Source organism: Nycticebus coucang, chromosome 8 (assembly GCF_027406575.1).
Source record: "Nycticebus coucang isolate mNycCou1 chromosome 8, mNycCou1.pri, whole genome shotgun sequence".
Lineage (NCBI taxonomy): Eukaryota > Metazoa > Chordata > Mammalia > Primates > Lorisidae > Nycticebus > Nycticebus coucang.
Window position 1 is genome coordinate 105,191,136 of NC_069787.1, and position 15,423 is coordinate 105,206,558.

Consider the following 15,423-nt stretch of genomic DNA (forward strand, 5'->3'; position numbering starts at 1 on the left):
CTAATAATGTTCTAATTTAGACATGTTGTAATAGGCACTGTAAGTGTTTTAATGTTCAAGCCCTTTTTATCTACCACGCTAAAATTGATCTTTTTCAGAGCAAAAAAAGTAAGTGAGATAGAAAGTTTAACCTCCATGTAAAAATTGGTACTTCTTAAGAAGTCCATTGCTTAGTGTGCACATTTGAGATTTTTAGCTGGATTTTAGCTGAAAGTGTTCTTGGACAAATGCATGTTTGTAACATCGTAATATTGACTTCCTCTGTCCCAGAGAATGGGATATCCCCAAGGCTTACTTTTTAGGCTTATTTCACCTCAGAGATAATTCGTTATATCTAAAGTCAAGATAGATCCTTGCCTTGCTAAGGGATTTCTCCTCCAAGCTTCCTAGTGCTTTCTGTACCTAGGTGCCCAGACATGAAGTAGTTAGTTACTCAGGACATGTCACATATCTCATATCCTATACCTTTTAATCATCCTGTTTACTGCTTCCTCAAAATGTCCTTCGTGTTAATGATTCCTGTGGCTTCTACCCTGTTCAGTCTTACATAACCAGATACCTAGGAGGATTAATTCCTTCAACAAACATAAAATGAGTGCCTGCCTAGTACCAGGCATTATCCTAGTGTGGGGGTATGTATATAAGGATGAATAATGTCATTGCTTGGGAGGATCCAACAATCTAATAAAGAAGTCAGATAACCAGATTGAAAATCTACTATAATTTGATTGGTAGTACTGTGATAATATAAGCATAGGGGCCTTTTTTTTTTTGCAGTTTTTGGCCGGGGCCGGGTTTGAACCCACCACCTCCGGCATATGAGGCTGGCACCCTACCCCTTTGAGCCACAGGCGCCACCCTGCCCTTCTTAATTCTGTTATTAGCAGCTTCCCAATCCATTCCACATTCAGTATTATCTTTCTTAGTAACTGCTTCCTTTGTGTTCCTTCTATGATCAAAACCGTAATTGCTCCTTTATCCACCCCCCTTTAGTTTATCTCTTCTCATGATCATTTTTCTAACTTTGTATTCCAGACTATCCCAAAGTGTACCTTTTTACAATCAAGGCTTCGTATATTAACCCAGAAACATGGCTGTATTTATTTCCGGTATGGTCTTCTATGAGTAGCTTTTCCTTTTGCCCTCCCCATCCACATATCCAAGTCTGACCATTTTCTAAGATTTATCTTAGTTCCTTCCTATCATTGCCTCAAAACCTGTTGAGCTTATTTAGCACCAACTTTTCTTAGCCTTATAAACATTCAATTTATAATATAGCACTGCCTTACACTGTTAGTGTTATCTTTGTCTCTCCAAAGGTGTTGTGACTTCTTAGGCGTCTCACTGAGTGATGTTTTGTATTTTTCATAGAGCCTGGCACAGTGCTGAGCTCAAAACCTAATTGTTAGATTTCAGCAAAATATAAGCAGGTCATTTCCACTCATCCTCCAACATTTAAAGTTAGTAAGCATGAAATTATATTCTTTTGATCTACTGGGAAAAAGGTATTTGACTAAAAATTAGAAATACTTTTATTTTGTATAAAAATATGAAATTGAAACACAGGAGGAAAAAGAAAATGAATTGACCAAATTCATTTGTCTTTTCCATTAGTTGTAAATGCCTGGATGTGCTGGAGGTAATGCAAAAGACAACTTGGCCCTAAAGACATGGGTTGAGAAGGGCTCTGTCATTTAATTTGGGCTGTTGGAAAAGAACAAGCTTGTAGCTTCCTCATTTGGGAAATGGGGTTAATACGGCCTGACGTTGGGAAGAAGATGACATGAGTCAGTAGGTATGAAATGCTTTGCACACTTTAAGCTGACATGTAAATCTTGCATAGTTTGTTGTGCTCCTATCTTGGATGATAGTTGTGAGTTTACATTTTACAAAAATATGAATTTCTGTGTGGTACATTGTCTAGAATCACTATCGTGAATGATCTATTGATAATAACTTTTCTGATATTACCAGAAGATTGGATTTCTTGCCTCTCAAAGAGGCGACAGATTTTTATTCTAACAAAGCGATGCATGTTTTATGATGGAGACACCCAGAAGGGGCACATAACTCAGACCTGGTGGTATCAGGGCATGCTTCCTAGAGGAAGTGACATTGACAGCTAAGCTCAGAACTGAAGAATGAGTAAAGTTAGCCAGAGGAAGGTATGAAGGAGGAGATAAGATGAGGAAGTAAGGCTGGGCGCCCATACTCAGTGGTTAGGGTGCCGGCCACACACTTTGGGGCTCATGGGGGGGTTCGAACCCAGCCAGGGCCTGCTAAACAAACAAACAAAAAAAGAGGAAGGCATTGTGGCAGATGCCTGTAGTCTAGCTACTTGGGAGGCTGAAGCAAGAGAATCGTTTGAGCCCAAGAGTTTGAGGTCCCTGTGAGCTGTGATACCACAATACTCTACCAAGGGTGACAAAGTAAGATTCTGTCTCAATTGAAAAAATAAATAAAAAGAAGAAGAAGATGAGGGGATGGATGGAAAAGAGAGCGAGAGAAAGAATAACTATACTCTGGGAACTGAAAGAAGTTTCATTGGTTTGGTTAAATGTTGAGTCCTCCTGCCTCCAAAATTGATTCCTTAATTTGGCCTATACTGTACTTGGCTCTGCCAAAGATGGAAATACGTGATGATTACCATCTCTTTCAATTTTAACTCTTCAGAGACATGATAAACTAGCATTCCTTTATAGTAACAATGAATAGTATTTATTAACATCTTTTTTCCTTTTATAGCATAGGCATATTCACTTATTAAAATTAGCAAGAATCTTTTTCTTTAAACATTGTCCATTTTATTAATTGTGTTCTCTTTAGTCTGTGTTTACCCTAGCTATAGGCTGCCTTCTTCATGTCCTTTTTGTAAAATATTAAGAGAACTAGAAAACTGGTTTGGAGGGCCTTTTGTTTGCTTTTGTTTATAAAAACATTTACTTTGGTATGGTTTCAGATGTTTGGAATAGGTTCTGTGGTAATGTAGGGACATCATTTCTGCATTTTAGGAAAAATGGAGAGAAAACTAAAAAATATTAGGGTTGGGAGTTCCAGAATAGAATATCCAGAATGAATGGTACCTGGTATAAAATAGATACCAAATAAATAGCTGCTGGACAGATGAATGTGCTGCATTAGTAGAGGCAGAACGTGTAGAGAGTAGGGAAGATGATGATAGTAAATGACAATATGAAACAAGGGGCTTGCAGAAGGAGAGAGGGAAGGAAGGAAGAAAAGGAAGAAAGAAAATGACAGGCTACTAGGTTGGGTCTATAAGCTGATAATTGGGAACTAAGCCTCTAAGAAGAAAATAGAGGGCAGGCTTTCATAAGGAGGTAGGAACTTAGATGTACAGTCTCTTACTAATTCTCCTTTGTTAATTGGAGCTTTGATATCATAATAGTTTGGGTGGTTTTTTGTTTGTTTTTTGAGACAGCATCTTGATCTATCACCCACATTGGAGTACAGTGCTCACTGCAGCCTAAAACTCTTTGGCTCAAGTGATCCTTCTGCCTTGGTCTCCTAAGTAGCTGGAAATACAGGTGCCCACCACCAAGCCTGGCTAATTTTTAATTTTTTTCATAGAGACAGGGTCTTGCTGTGTTGTGCAGGCTAGTCTCGAACTCCTTCTTGGCTTACAGTCTATAGGCGAAAAGCCTATAAGTAAACTTTTAAATGATTCCATTTTGTGAAGGCAAGTTTAAACTCTTTTGTGAGTTAGAAAGGAAAAAATCCTGGATAGAACTCCATATGTGGCTTAGAACCTAATCATGTAAAAGTGATTTAGGGTGGAGCTTCGTGGAGGCAGGGCTGCAAGCAGTCATCTGTATATCTCAGGATTTTCCAAACTACTCCCTCAAGTTGATTAATAGCCTCCAGATGGTCAAGCATTCAAACAGCTTAATTCCTCAGAATCTTGTTTTGTGGTTTTGTTTTTGATTACTTAAGAATAACTTTAGTGAAGTAGTTATCAGTTAAACCGTTAAACCTTAGCCCATAAGGATAGCTTTAAATAATGTTAGTAAAATGTTGTCAGTTAATCTGATTTGTACATAGGTCTGTAAGTACCAGGCAGTAAAAGGCCTGGGGCCAAGGTTTTTAAATCATGTGTTTATTGATTAAGTTATATGCCTATATAAGCTTTGGTGGAAGAAATAAAGATTGCCACTTGCAGGACTCATTTCTCTGCGTCACTGGTCAATTAGGAGACATTCACGCAACATAGTCCTCCCAAGTCAGCCTACCAAAATGCTGGAATTACAGGCATGACCCATTGTGCCTGGTTGGTAGTTTTATAGTCATGTGTCAGAATTTGGTGAACACCTTAGTAAACTTCATTCAGTTTAGTCCAATAAACAAACAAGCAGACATTGCCTGGTAAACCGTTTAGAACTGAGGGCTGGTTTATAGGGAGGAATAGATCAGGCCTTAAAAAAAAGACCTACACTCAGACATTGAGGCTAATGGAAGAAAAGACTGGGCAGTTTCAGTGTTTGGCTCAAGACTTGTAAAAATGCATTCAAAAACTTGTGGTAGAGAATCTGCTTAGCACATCACGAACCATTAAGGTATTTTCTGCAATAACCAAGGAAGGTAATTAAATAAAAGGGTTAATTATTACCAAGTTTTTAAATGGCAGTGAATATGGTTGGTATTGGAAATATGCTGACTTTAACATTTATTTTGTTGATTTTTTTTTAAATAACTTTTCTCTTTTTTTCTACAAGATTATCTTTTTACAACTGTATAGCTTTTTCAGGATTGTAACTTCCAAGATTAGCAAGAAATTTCTATATATTACAGAGCTCTGCTCTCTAAAAGATGGAACGTCAAAAGAGATGCTAGATGAGTATTTAGTGGAGCCTATTTTGGGATATGAAACAAATGGGTACGCTAAGAACTTCAAGGCTGTGTCACAATGGTCTTTTTTTTTTGGAGACAGAGTCTCAGTATGTCGCCCTCAGTAGAGTGCTGTGGCATCACAGCTCACAGCAACCTCAAACTTATGGGCTCAAGCAATTCTCTTGCCTCAGCCTCCCAAATAGCTGGAACTACAGGCGCCTGCCACAACGCCCAGATATTTTTTTGTTGTAGTTGTCATTGTCGTTTGGCAGGCCCTGGGCCAGGTTTGAGCCCTCCAGCCCTGGTGTATGTGACTGGTGCCCTAGCCACTGAGCTATAGGTGCTGATCCATGTCACGATGGTCTTAATAACATCACACCTAACTTTCCCTTACTATAAATATTTTGTAATGTCCCTCGAACTATTTTGAAATTAAATTCATAATAACTATAATCTATTCATGTACATAATTCCAAAAGTAATATGCTTTCCCCACTTATAATGTAAAAGATAAATAAAAGAGAAGGTACTTTATAATGTTTCAGTATGTAGATGCTTAGGCCTAACTATGCAAGAAAATTTGATGTAGTAGTGTGAGTACAAAAGCCGCAAATGTAGATTAATAAAGATAAGTGTCATTGACAACTGATATACTCTGAGTACCACTGCTGATGATGTGATTGTCCAAAATTAATAGCTTTTTTGACAAAAAGTGTCTCCCCCTTTTATTTACATGGTAGGTATAGTACTGAAAAATTGTTTAACAAAATGTGTGCGAAGTTTTTTGTCTGTCTACAAAACTGTGGCTAGAAATTTCCAGACACTCTTACAAACTTCTGAAATACTCCTCTGGGGCTGTAACACCTCCTTTCTGCTTTGAGAATCATTGCTGTATGGAACCATATAATGTTCTTGTGTTCTGTTTTAAGTCAGCAGTACTGACCAATTAAGGGAACTATTTTTTAAAACATAGTAATACTGGGTTTTGTTTTTTTTTTTTTTTTTTTCTCCACATATCCTTTGGAACTAACCATGAATTGGTGGAATAGATTTTTGCTCCTGGTGAAGTGTAGAACTCTATAGCTAGAATGAAAAATACTGGTGAACATCTGAGAAAATATAAAAGATTTTTTGGCTTTTTAAAAAATCTTCTTAAAAGATAATTAACTGCTTAAGCAAAAATAGTAACAATATATTATGCTGTTTCTAACCAATTTAAAAATAAAATGTATGACAAACACAAAGAATGGGTGGGAGAAAAGAAATATACAGTTGTTAAGCTCCTAAAAATATATGTGAAAGGGGATAATATCACTAGAAGATTGACTGTGGTAAGTTTAAAAAGTTACACTGCAAATTCTAAAGCAACTTTTTATTTTTTTTTTTGAGACTGAACCTCACTTTGTCATCTCGGTATAGTGCCATGACATCATAGCTCATAGCAGCCTCAAACTCTTGGGCTCAAGCGATTCTCATCTCAGCCTCCCAAGTAGCTGGGACTATAGGCACTATTTTTTAGAGATGGGGTTTCGCTCTGACTCAGGCTGTTCTCAAACCTGTGAGCTCAGGTGATCCACCCACCTTGGCCTCTCGGAGTTCTAGGATTACAGTGTGAGCCACTGCACGCAGCCCCTAAAGCAGCTTTTAAAAAAAGATAGCAAAACCCAAAGAGGTACACTTGGTAAGACAATAAAGATGATAAAATAGAATCTTAAGAAACAGTCTAAAACAAGTCAGAAAAAGAGGGGGAAAGTAAACAAAGTAATCCCTAAAACAATTTTATTGTTTGACTTCCTACTCCCAGAGCTAAGAGTGCAAAGGTGTCCTATATTTTGAAGGGTTATATTATAGATAATCATTTTTGGAACTCAACTCTTTTGAAAGTCTTTTGCTAGTACTCAGGATATCTTCCACTTTCTGCTCTACTCTGCTGTTTTATAGACCTTGTGTTCACTCATACATTCTAAGTACTTATCTCTTAAACATGCCAGGTGAAAAAAAAAGTCAGGGCTTTGACTTTGTCACTAACCTCTGTACTTGCAAATCTGAGACGTTGTATAATAAAATGGAATGAATTGATCTTTGGTTGTTTTGGGGTTTTTTGTTTTTTTTTTTTTTGGTGTCTCAATATATTTAACTTTTTCTTCCCTGAATTCAGAGACATGAAAAATGCTGTAATTGGAAACAACAAGCAGAAAGCCAATCTCATTGTTTTAGGAGCTGTTCCAAGGTATGTCTGTTATCTCACTCCTTTTTCTGCCATTCGTACTAAGTTTTTAATCTATTTCTCACTCTCAATCATAAGACCCATTTTTTCTTTTATTATCCTATTTTTAATATAATAATTTTTTTTTTTTTTTTGTAGAGACAGAGTCTCACTTTATGGCCCTCAGTAGAGTGCCGTGGCATCACACAGCTCACAGCAACCTCCAACTCCTGGGCTTAAGCGATTCTCTTGCCTCAGCCTCCTGAGTAGCTGGGACTACAGGCGCCCACCACAACGCCCAGCTATTTTTTAGTTGCAGTTCAGCCGGGGCTGTGTTTGAACCCGCCACCCTTGGTATATGGGGCCGGCGCCTTACCGACTGAGCCACAGGCACCGCCTATAATAAATGTTTTTGAGCAGTGCCTGTGCCTCAAAGGAGTAGGGCACCGGCCCCATATGCCGGAGGTGGCAGGTTCAAACCCAGCCCCGGCCAAAAACTGCAAAAAAAAAAATAATAATAAATGTTTTGAAGAATATGAACCATCTCTAAGGAAAAAATTTATAAAAAAACCAGAATGAAATAAGGAGTGAATGTATAATACTTTTTAGAAATTCAGGAAAATCCTTGGCCTATCAATGAAAGGTTTTGGTGGGGTACATAAGCAGTGTATACCATCCTGATACTTTCTTATCTCCGTAGAGTCCTGGCAGTTTTTGTGTGAGTGGATATTTTAATTGTGTCTCAAGGCCTTTTTGAATTTATAGGGAAAAAACACCCTGCTTGGTTTTAATCCTGACTTTCTTTTTCCAGCTTCTAATTTTTACAATTTGCTATGTCTTAAGTTAATATAGGGAGTTTGATTTCTTCTTCTCATGACCTAAAAAGCTTCCTTTGGACAGGTAGTGATAGTCTAGTGAATTCTTCTAGGCCTGTGTTACTCAGAACTAAGTTTTATGTGCAATTGCTGTAAGTTTTTCCTTCAGAGTCTTTAAATATTTTGACTTTTTTCTCTTCTTTCCTATTTTCTGTCTTTTGATATGGGGTGAATGGTTTTAATGTCTTTTATGTTACTGATCTCCAGTATATACTTTAGTGAACAGAAAGGTCTTAGAAGTCTTTCTTAGGGGATTTGTGTTAAGTGTATATAAACAGAACTTCAGGATCCTGGGGGTCTTACTTTAGAACATTAGGGAGATGTCCTACATGATAGAGGGTTGGAGTTGGCAAGTAGTTATTTGCTAAGCTGTTCTGCAGTGGAAATTAGAAGATCTCCTTATTCCCTGAGTAGGAGAATTGGAGAAGAAAGCAAGCTTCCTTGGCTTGGAGAGCTGTATAGGGTCTCTAAATACTCTTTCTCGGCTGGACCTCTGCATTCTCTGAACTACTGTTCTGGCTTCAGGGTCCATTCTAGTTTGAATTTAAGATCTGGTAGTACTTGGCATTGTCTTTGTATTCTAAAGAAACCCATCAAGAAGCAGTAGGTGACATGGTCTGTGGTGCTGCTGTTCCTATAGAGACCACTTGTGGACAACTTTCTACAGTTTTGATAAAATGAGATTATATAATAGTTCTTTTGTTCAAAATGAAGAAAATCTCTCTAGATGTTTTCTCAAATGTTTCTTTATTGAATTAGCAAATAGAAACAAATGTCTGTTTCCAGTGGGATTTGATAAGTTCAACCACCTATATTTTTAGGAATGTATGTATGTAGAATGTATAGCCCTTTTTGTCACATTAATTTCTTTTAAGTTTTTTAGTCTCTTTGTTTATCAAGTTCCTTCTTTTTAGATTGTTGTACTTGCTTCAGCAAGAAACTTCAAGCACAGAGCTGAAAACTGAATGTGCAGTGGTGTTGGGAAGTCTTGCTATGGGTACTGAAAACAATGTCAAGTCTCTGCTGGACTGCCATATTATCCCTGCCTTACTGCAAGGTACGTAGGGAAGCCATTTTTGTACTAGTAAAGATTAGAATCAGTTTGCAGTGTTGCCAGTTGAAAGGATGAGTCACAAATCTAGTTTCCATTAAATAGGACTGTTGTCCCCAGACCTGAAGTTCATTGAGGCTTGCCTCCGATGCCTGCGTACCATCTTCACCAGTCCCGTCACTCCAGAAGAGCTACTATATACAGTGAGTTTTAAATGTTGAGTCATTAGTTATATTTCACTAGCAGCCTACTCCTCATTTGCTTAGCATTTCCAAACTCATCATAAACGTGTTATATAGAAAAGTGTCAAGGAATATTTGAGTTCTTATTTGCAAATAGCAGATGTTCTCAGCTTTGTGAAGGAGTGAAAAACTTTGGATTTAAAAGGTCTCAAACTTTGAGGAATTTACAAACAGTTTTAAAAAAAAAGACCATTGCTATCTGTTTATATGTAGTGAAGCTGGAATTTGACTTGTGTCTTAAATAATGGATAAGATTTATAGAAATAGAAAGAGACCAGTCTAGAAAGGATCTGTATAAGAGAGACTATGCAAGTACGCTGGGCAGGATAGCCTAATGTGGGGAGAGCATCAGAGGATACGCGTGATCCAAAGATATTTGGAGTCAGTTAATGGTTTCAGAAGCCTCAGGAATTATGAGGGTATCTCTTTATTTGTTGATTATATAGGACTTTCTTAATGAAAATTAGGCCAATATTTTGAAACCCTTTTATCCATAATTTACAGTGAGAATAGATTTTTCATTGTGCAGCATACAGATGTGTGAATCTGTGTGTGTATTTGTATCTTGAGACAAGGTTTGTGACACAATTCTACAAATGTGATACCCTCTGGTTTCTATTCTGTCATTTTTCATTTTTTTTTTTTTAATTCTTTGAGCTAACACAAAGAATTAGGTTGTTAAACTGCATATACATAATCAGAGGTCTTATCCAAAATCAGGCTTTGTGACTACTTCAAGAATATGTAATCAGTAATCAAGGGCCATAGGCAAAGTAGCTATGGAGAAGGGACATGTCATATGGTTCTGTAGGCAGTCCTTCCTACATAAAACACACATTCTTCTCTATATCTTTTCTTCCAAAGAAAACCTCAAGTCTTACTCATCCCAAGAAGGATTTTTTTTAAGTTTCCTTCCTTGCCCTCTGTTGGCTTTGATGAGGATTCTCAAAGTGTCAGCTGTGGAACCATGGTGTTGCTTCACTTAGGAGCAAGTTAAAATGCAGACTTTTAGGTCCTACCCCAAACCTTCAGAATCTGGATCTGTACATTAAGAACATCCCCTGGGATTTGCATGCACATTGGCATTTGAGAAGCATAGCTCTAGGACTTGTGACAGCATTGACTAGGAAGGTTTAGCTAAGTCTTTTCTCCTTTTCCATTTGTGGTTCTGGCAAAATCCCCTTTTGACTTTTAACTCCTTTTGCATTCTAAATAAAAGGAAATTCTTAGAAAACCCTGCAACAGTATGAGTTGATTTTCTTTTTTTTCCCCCTATGCTACAAGGGAGATTGTTAAATATTAGCACTAGACAGAGAGTGGCTGTACATGAGAAGTTGCTAATCATATAAATTGTCTTGTCTTATGCAGTCTTTACGACAGACTGTTAGTAGTTATTGATGCTTGCCATAATACCATCTTGGAGATCAAAATTGTCAAGTTTTATTTTAATGCAGTAATTCATTCTTATGAACAATTGTTATTGTTTGTCTTAACAGTTACCTCATATTTTGGTTTTAGAACTGATTTGTCGAGTCTTATTGAAATGATTTTGTTTTATTGTGAGGATGTATGCTGTTTATGGGATAGATACTCAGAATTTCCTGTTTTCACATTTTGTTATCAAGGATGAATATTTTGAAGTCCCTTTCTTGTCCTTTGCCAACAATCAAAACTATCTAGGCAATTGGCAGCGCCTGTGGATCAGTGAGTAGGGCGCCGGCCCCATATGCCGAGGGTGGTGAGTTCAAACCTAGCCCCTGCCAAACTGCAACAAAAAAATAGCCGGGCGTTGTGGCGGGTGCCTGTAGTCCTAGCTGCTTGGGAGGCTGAGGCAAGAGAATCGCGTAAGCCCGAGAGTTAGAGGTTGCTGTGAGCCGTGTGACTCCATAGCACTCTACCCGAGGGCGGTACAGTGAGACTCTATGTCTCTACAAAAAAAAAAAAAAGAAAAGAAAAGAAAACTATCTAGGCAAAGGACAAGAAAGGGACTTCAAAATATTCATCCTTGATAATTTCTTTTGCTCTTTTCTTTAAAAAGACTTGATTTACTGTCATTCAGATAAGAGCCTTGACTATCTACTTGCTTATAGAAATGTTTTGTCAAATGAACTCATGGTGCCTAAGTTCCTTGTTGCTGTACTCTCTTTCCTTTTGACTCCAGGATGCCACAGTGATACCACACCTCATGGCACTGCTTAGCAGGTCCCGTTATACCCAGGAGTACATCTGTCAGATCTTCTCACATTGCTGTAAAGTAAGCTGTAAATACATGTTCTCTATAATGTAAAAATCTTATCATGCCCTTTAGAGAAGTGCCTTCTTTGTATATCCTCCCAGAGATAATCTATACATATGTAAATAGACCTATGACCTATGTATATATTTCTTACTTTTTAAAAAACTACAGCTAGCAGCATACCATACATACTATTGTGTACCTTGAAATTTTCACTTAAGTTGAAGGCTATTCCATGTCAGTACATAAGGAGCTTCCTCATGACATTTTACTCTATGCATATGTAATTGTTTAGCCAGGCCTCTGGTGTTGGATGGTTAGTTTGTTTCCAGTCTCATGCTGTAACAAAGTAACACCGCAATAAATACCTTGTGTTTAAGGAATTTTATAAGAAATGGGATTTCTGAGTTAAAGAATATATATGTTGTCTTTTATAGAGGTTGTGCCATTTTATGCCACCAGCAACATATGACCATGACTTTTCCCTCACATCCTCAGTTCTTCTGTTTTGCATGTAGGCTCAAAATCAATAAAAATCTTAATTGAATTTTAAGACTCACTCACAGGACCTCACTTAGCTAAAATTAAATGGCACAAGACTTTTTAAATTACTAATTAGCATAGACTGTTATCAGTATTAAATAAATTTGCATACTTTGGGGAAAGGAAAAAGGGGAGCGATTACTAAAGCATTTGTATTATAAGCTAATCATAATTATATCTATGAAATTCTCTGATTTATTAGGAGCATAAAAAGATTCACAGTAATGTTTATTGGAACTCTAACTTCTAAATTGTTCCCACTTCTTAAGCAATTATTTAGATTTCTGAAACCTGACTTTTGGAGTTTAAAATCATGAGAGTTTATGTGCTTCCAACCCAGGGAATGCTGTCTTACTAACCACCAGGTTCATGCAAGTTGAAGAAAAATGAAAGAGACACCTGATAAGAATCAAATGATAATGCCTCCTCTCTGATTATTTCAGCTACTAATTCCTTCCTTGCAATTGGTTTTACACAGTCTTATGTATGACCTGAGAGGATGAAGAGCTTTTTTGTAACAAATATTTGCTGCCATTTTTGAGACAACGAATTTGAGGGATTAAAAAGTAAGGTATCTTGTCAGCAGCAGGGTACAATTATGTACAGAGAGAATTGCAGTGTGCTTGATATTTTTGCTGTCATTTGTAAGTATAAATCCGTGGGAGAAGATATTCCATAAGTGATTCAGTTATTAGAAAAAAAAGATAAATGCACATGGGCATAGAATTGAAGTAATGCTTGTAAGAGTAAAAGACTGAAGATAATCTACATTTCTTAATATACAGTGTACGAGTTAAAGTAACATGAAAAAACTATGTAGTGATACGAATGGTATCTGAGATAAATTGTAAAGAAAATAAAAGGTTTATAGTAGTATTTATTGGATTCTACCATTTGTATTAAAATGGGAGAAAGAATGTACTTAGTATTTGTTTGTATATGTATTTAATGGCTTGAATATAAAATAATCTATTAGTATTAAGTCACCTCAAAGCAGGAAAACAGATTGGCTGCAGACAGAAGTGGAACAACAATGAGGTACAAGAGACTGAGGCAGTACCTGCCTACTTAGCCATTTTGCTAAGCTCTGCTAATGTTTAAATTGGGATGTCAAAATTAATAAGGAAGGCAAAAAACCTTAATATGTGGACATATAAGCTGAGGCCAATTTAGCTCATCTTCACAATCTGTTCTAGTAACGTGATAAGAAATAATGGGTCAGATTCTTAGAATATTATTATTTTCTTTGGCTCCTCCATTACAGTCTCCACCACTGTCTTTATAATGAATAAGTTAAGGATTCCTTTGTTTCAAACAAGACAATGAGTAGAGTGTTTAGAGCAGTGCTCAGTGCATTGTAGGTACCCAGTAACTAGTACCTATAATTATTACTATCAGTGCATGGATTATGTGGGAGGAAAGAAAAAACTTCTACAATCTATGCCCTAAGATGTCAGTATTTTCATTCATTACAAAAACAGGTTTGTAACATTCTGGATGAATATGTAATGATAAATATATCAAACCATGTACTCTGGGAATTTATGCTCATAACCTAAGGATCTGCACTGGTGTGCAGCTGTAGTAACAACATACTGTTTATGGAAGTAAGACATTAGAAAGTACCTAAAATAGGGCAGCACCTGTGGCTCAGTGGGTAGGGTGTTGGCCCCATATACCGAGAGTAGTGAGTTCAAACCCGGCCCCAGCCAAACTGCAACAAAAAAATAGCCAGGCGTTGTGGCAAGTGCCTGTAGTCCCAGCTACTCGGGAGGCTGAGACAAGAGAATCACCTAAGCCTACGATTTGGAGGTTGCTGTGAGCTGTGTGACACCACGGCACTCTACCGAGGGTGACAAAGTGAGACTCTGTCTCTAAAAAAAAAAAAAAAAGTACCCAAAATATACAGTGGGGGAGTTGCATGAGTAAACTGTGGGATACTGTATAGTGTTTGAAAATAAGGAATTAGAAGTTTGAAAATGTTTTTATAGAGAAATTGCTGACTTTTTTTAAGGATGCTTTAGTATTATGTAAAATGTTTGAGGATTGTTACCTGTAAAATAGCATATGACTGTTGTGTTATTCAGAAGCCTGAATGCTAATCTCCCCACTTCAAATGATAGATGTTTTGACCCAAGAGAAAATGAGCATCTGCAAGATAGCTGTTACTTGGCTAAATAATAGGTTAGAGAAATTGATTTGAGAGCTCTTTTGCTTCCTCTGGTGAACCCAGACAGATAGCCTACCTTTTGGTGATATGTTTTTCTCTGCTGAGTAATGTTAAGTGTGAAATACCATCCCTGACTTGGCTTTAATTGACTTTTTATTTATTGATTGGATGAGGTAGGACAAGAATGAATGAGAATTGCGGTAAATTTAAAGCTTTTCATTACCTTTAGCTTCTCTCACTTTGAAGATCTTCAGTACATTGATGAGTAGAAAACAGAGGTGATGAAAAATAAAATGCCTTCATTTGCTTATCTCTTTACCTTTCAACTCTTAAGAAGTGATAATTTTAAAAAGAGAAATGAGATAGAACTATGGAAACCAAAGCAAATTCACTTCTCTGTATAGAATGTTATCTTTCCCACTAATAGCATTACTCATACCTCACTGATGTGTTGAATGAGGTAGGGTAGGTCATGGTCTAGTTCCTCTTGCAATTAGTTTTGGAGTTCCCTACTACCATCCCCCACCCCCAGCTCCAGCTCCTCAGTCCTAAGTTGTAAGAATTTCTATGCCACTGTCTCCTGTGGGCATAGGGCAAGGGTACGCACATAAAATGTAGAATTTATAGTGGCTCTGTTGCTATGGTGGTATTCTATTTAATAATTGCAAAGGGCCTGTACTAGAATAGCTTCTGTTTCCCCTTGCTTATTTTTCTGAGAGGTAAGGAGGCAGCAATTCTAGAACTAGGATGAAGGGAGTGGGATATGGCAGCCCCTTGCAAGATTACAAACTGTCTATCCTGGTTTATTGGGTTGAGTTTATACAGACAAAGGGTAACTGAGAATTCTACACTGTAGTGAATGTGGTTTTCTACATTTAAGTAAATGTGGTTGTATTGTAATGCATCATTCTTCTTAATGTATTATTCTCTTTTCTTACAGGGGCCAGATCATCAAACAATTTTATTTAACCATGGTGCAGTTCAGAATATTGCTCACCTACTAACCTCACTGTCCTACAAAGTAAGATATTAAAAATTATGTCAGATTTTTATAGCTTTGGTTTCTAGAAAGAGGCCCACATATTTTATTGCTTCTTTGATAGGTGTTACAACTGAAAGTGGTAAATTTTCTTCTTTTGAGACAGAGTCTCCCCCTGCTACCCAGGCTAGAATGCAGTAGCATCATCGTAGTTCCCTATAGCCTCCAGTCCTGGGTTCAAGCAGTCCTCCTGGCTCAGCCTCCCTATTAGCTGAG

The 15,423-nt window shown here is 37.3% G+C and overlaps 1 protein-coding gene across 3 annotated transcripts in view; it reads left to right on the plus strand.

Annotated features, from left to right (window-relative positions):
- ARMC8 (armadillo repeat containing 8) overlaps positions 1-15,423 on the plus strand; it is a 106,970-nt gene that overhangs the window by 31,614 nt on the left and 59,933 nt on the right. For all 3 annotated transcript variants that reach the window (XM_053599009.1, XM_053599008.1, XM_053599010.1), the window contains 5 exons: positions 7,004-7,075; positions 8,841-8,983; positions 9,083-9,180; positions 11,381-11,473; positions 15,109-15,189. In XM_053599009.1, the coding sequence (XP_053454984.1) occupies positions 7,004-7,075; positions 8,841-8,983; positions 9,083-9,180; positions 11,381-11,473; positions 15,109-15,189 (487 nt within the window). The remainder of the gene's footprint in view (positions 1-7,003; positions 7,076-8,840; positions 8,984-9,082; positions 9,181-11,380; positions 11,474-15,108; positions 15,190-15,423) is intronic.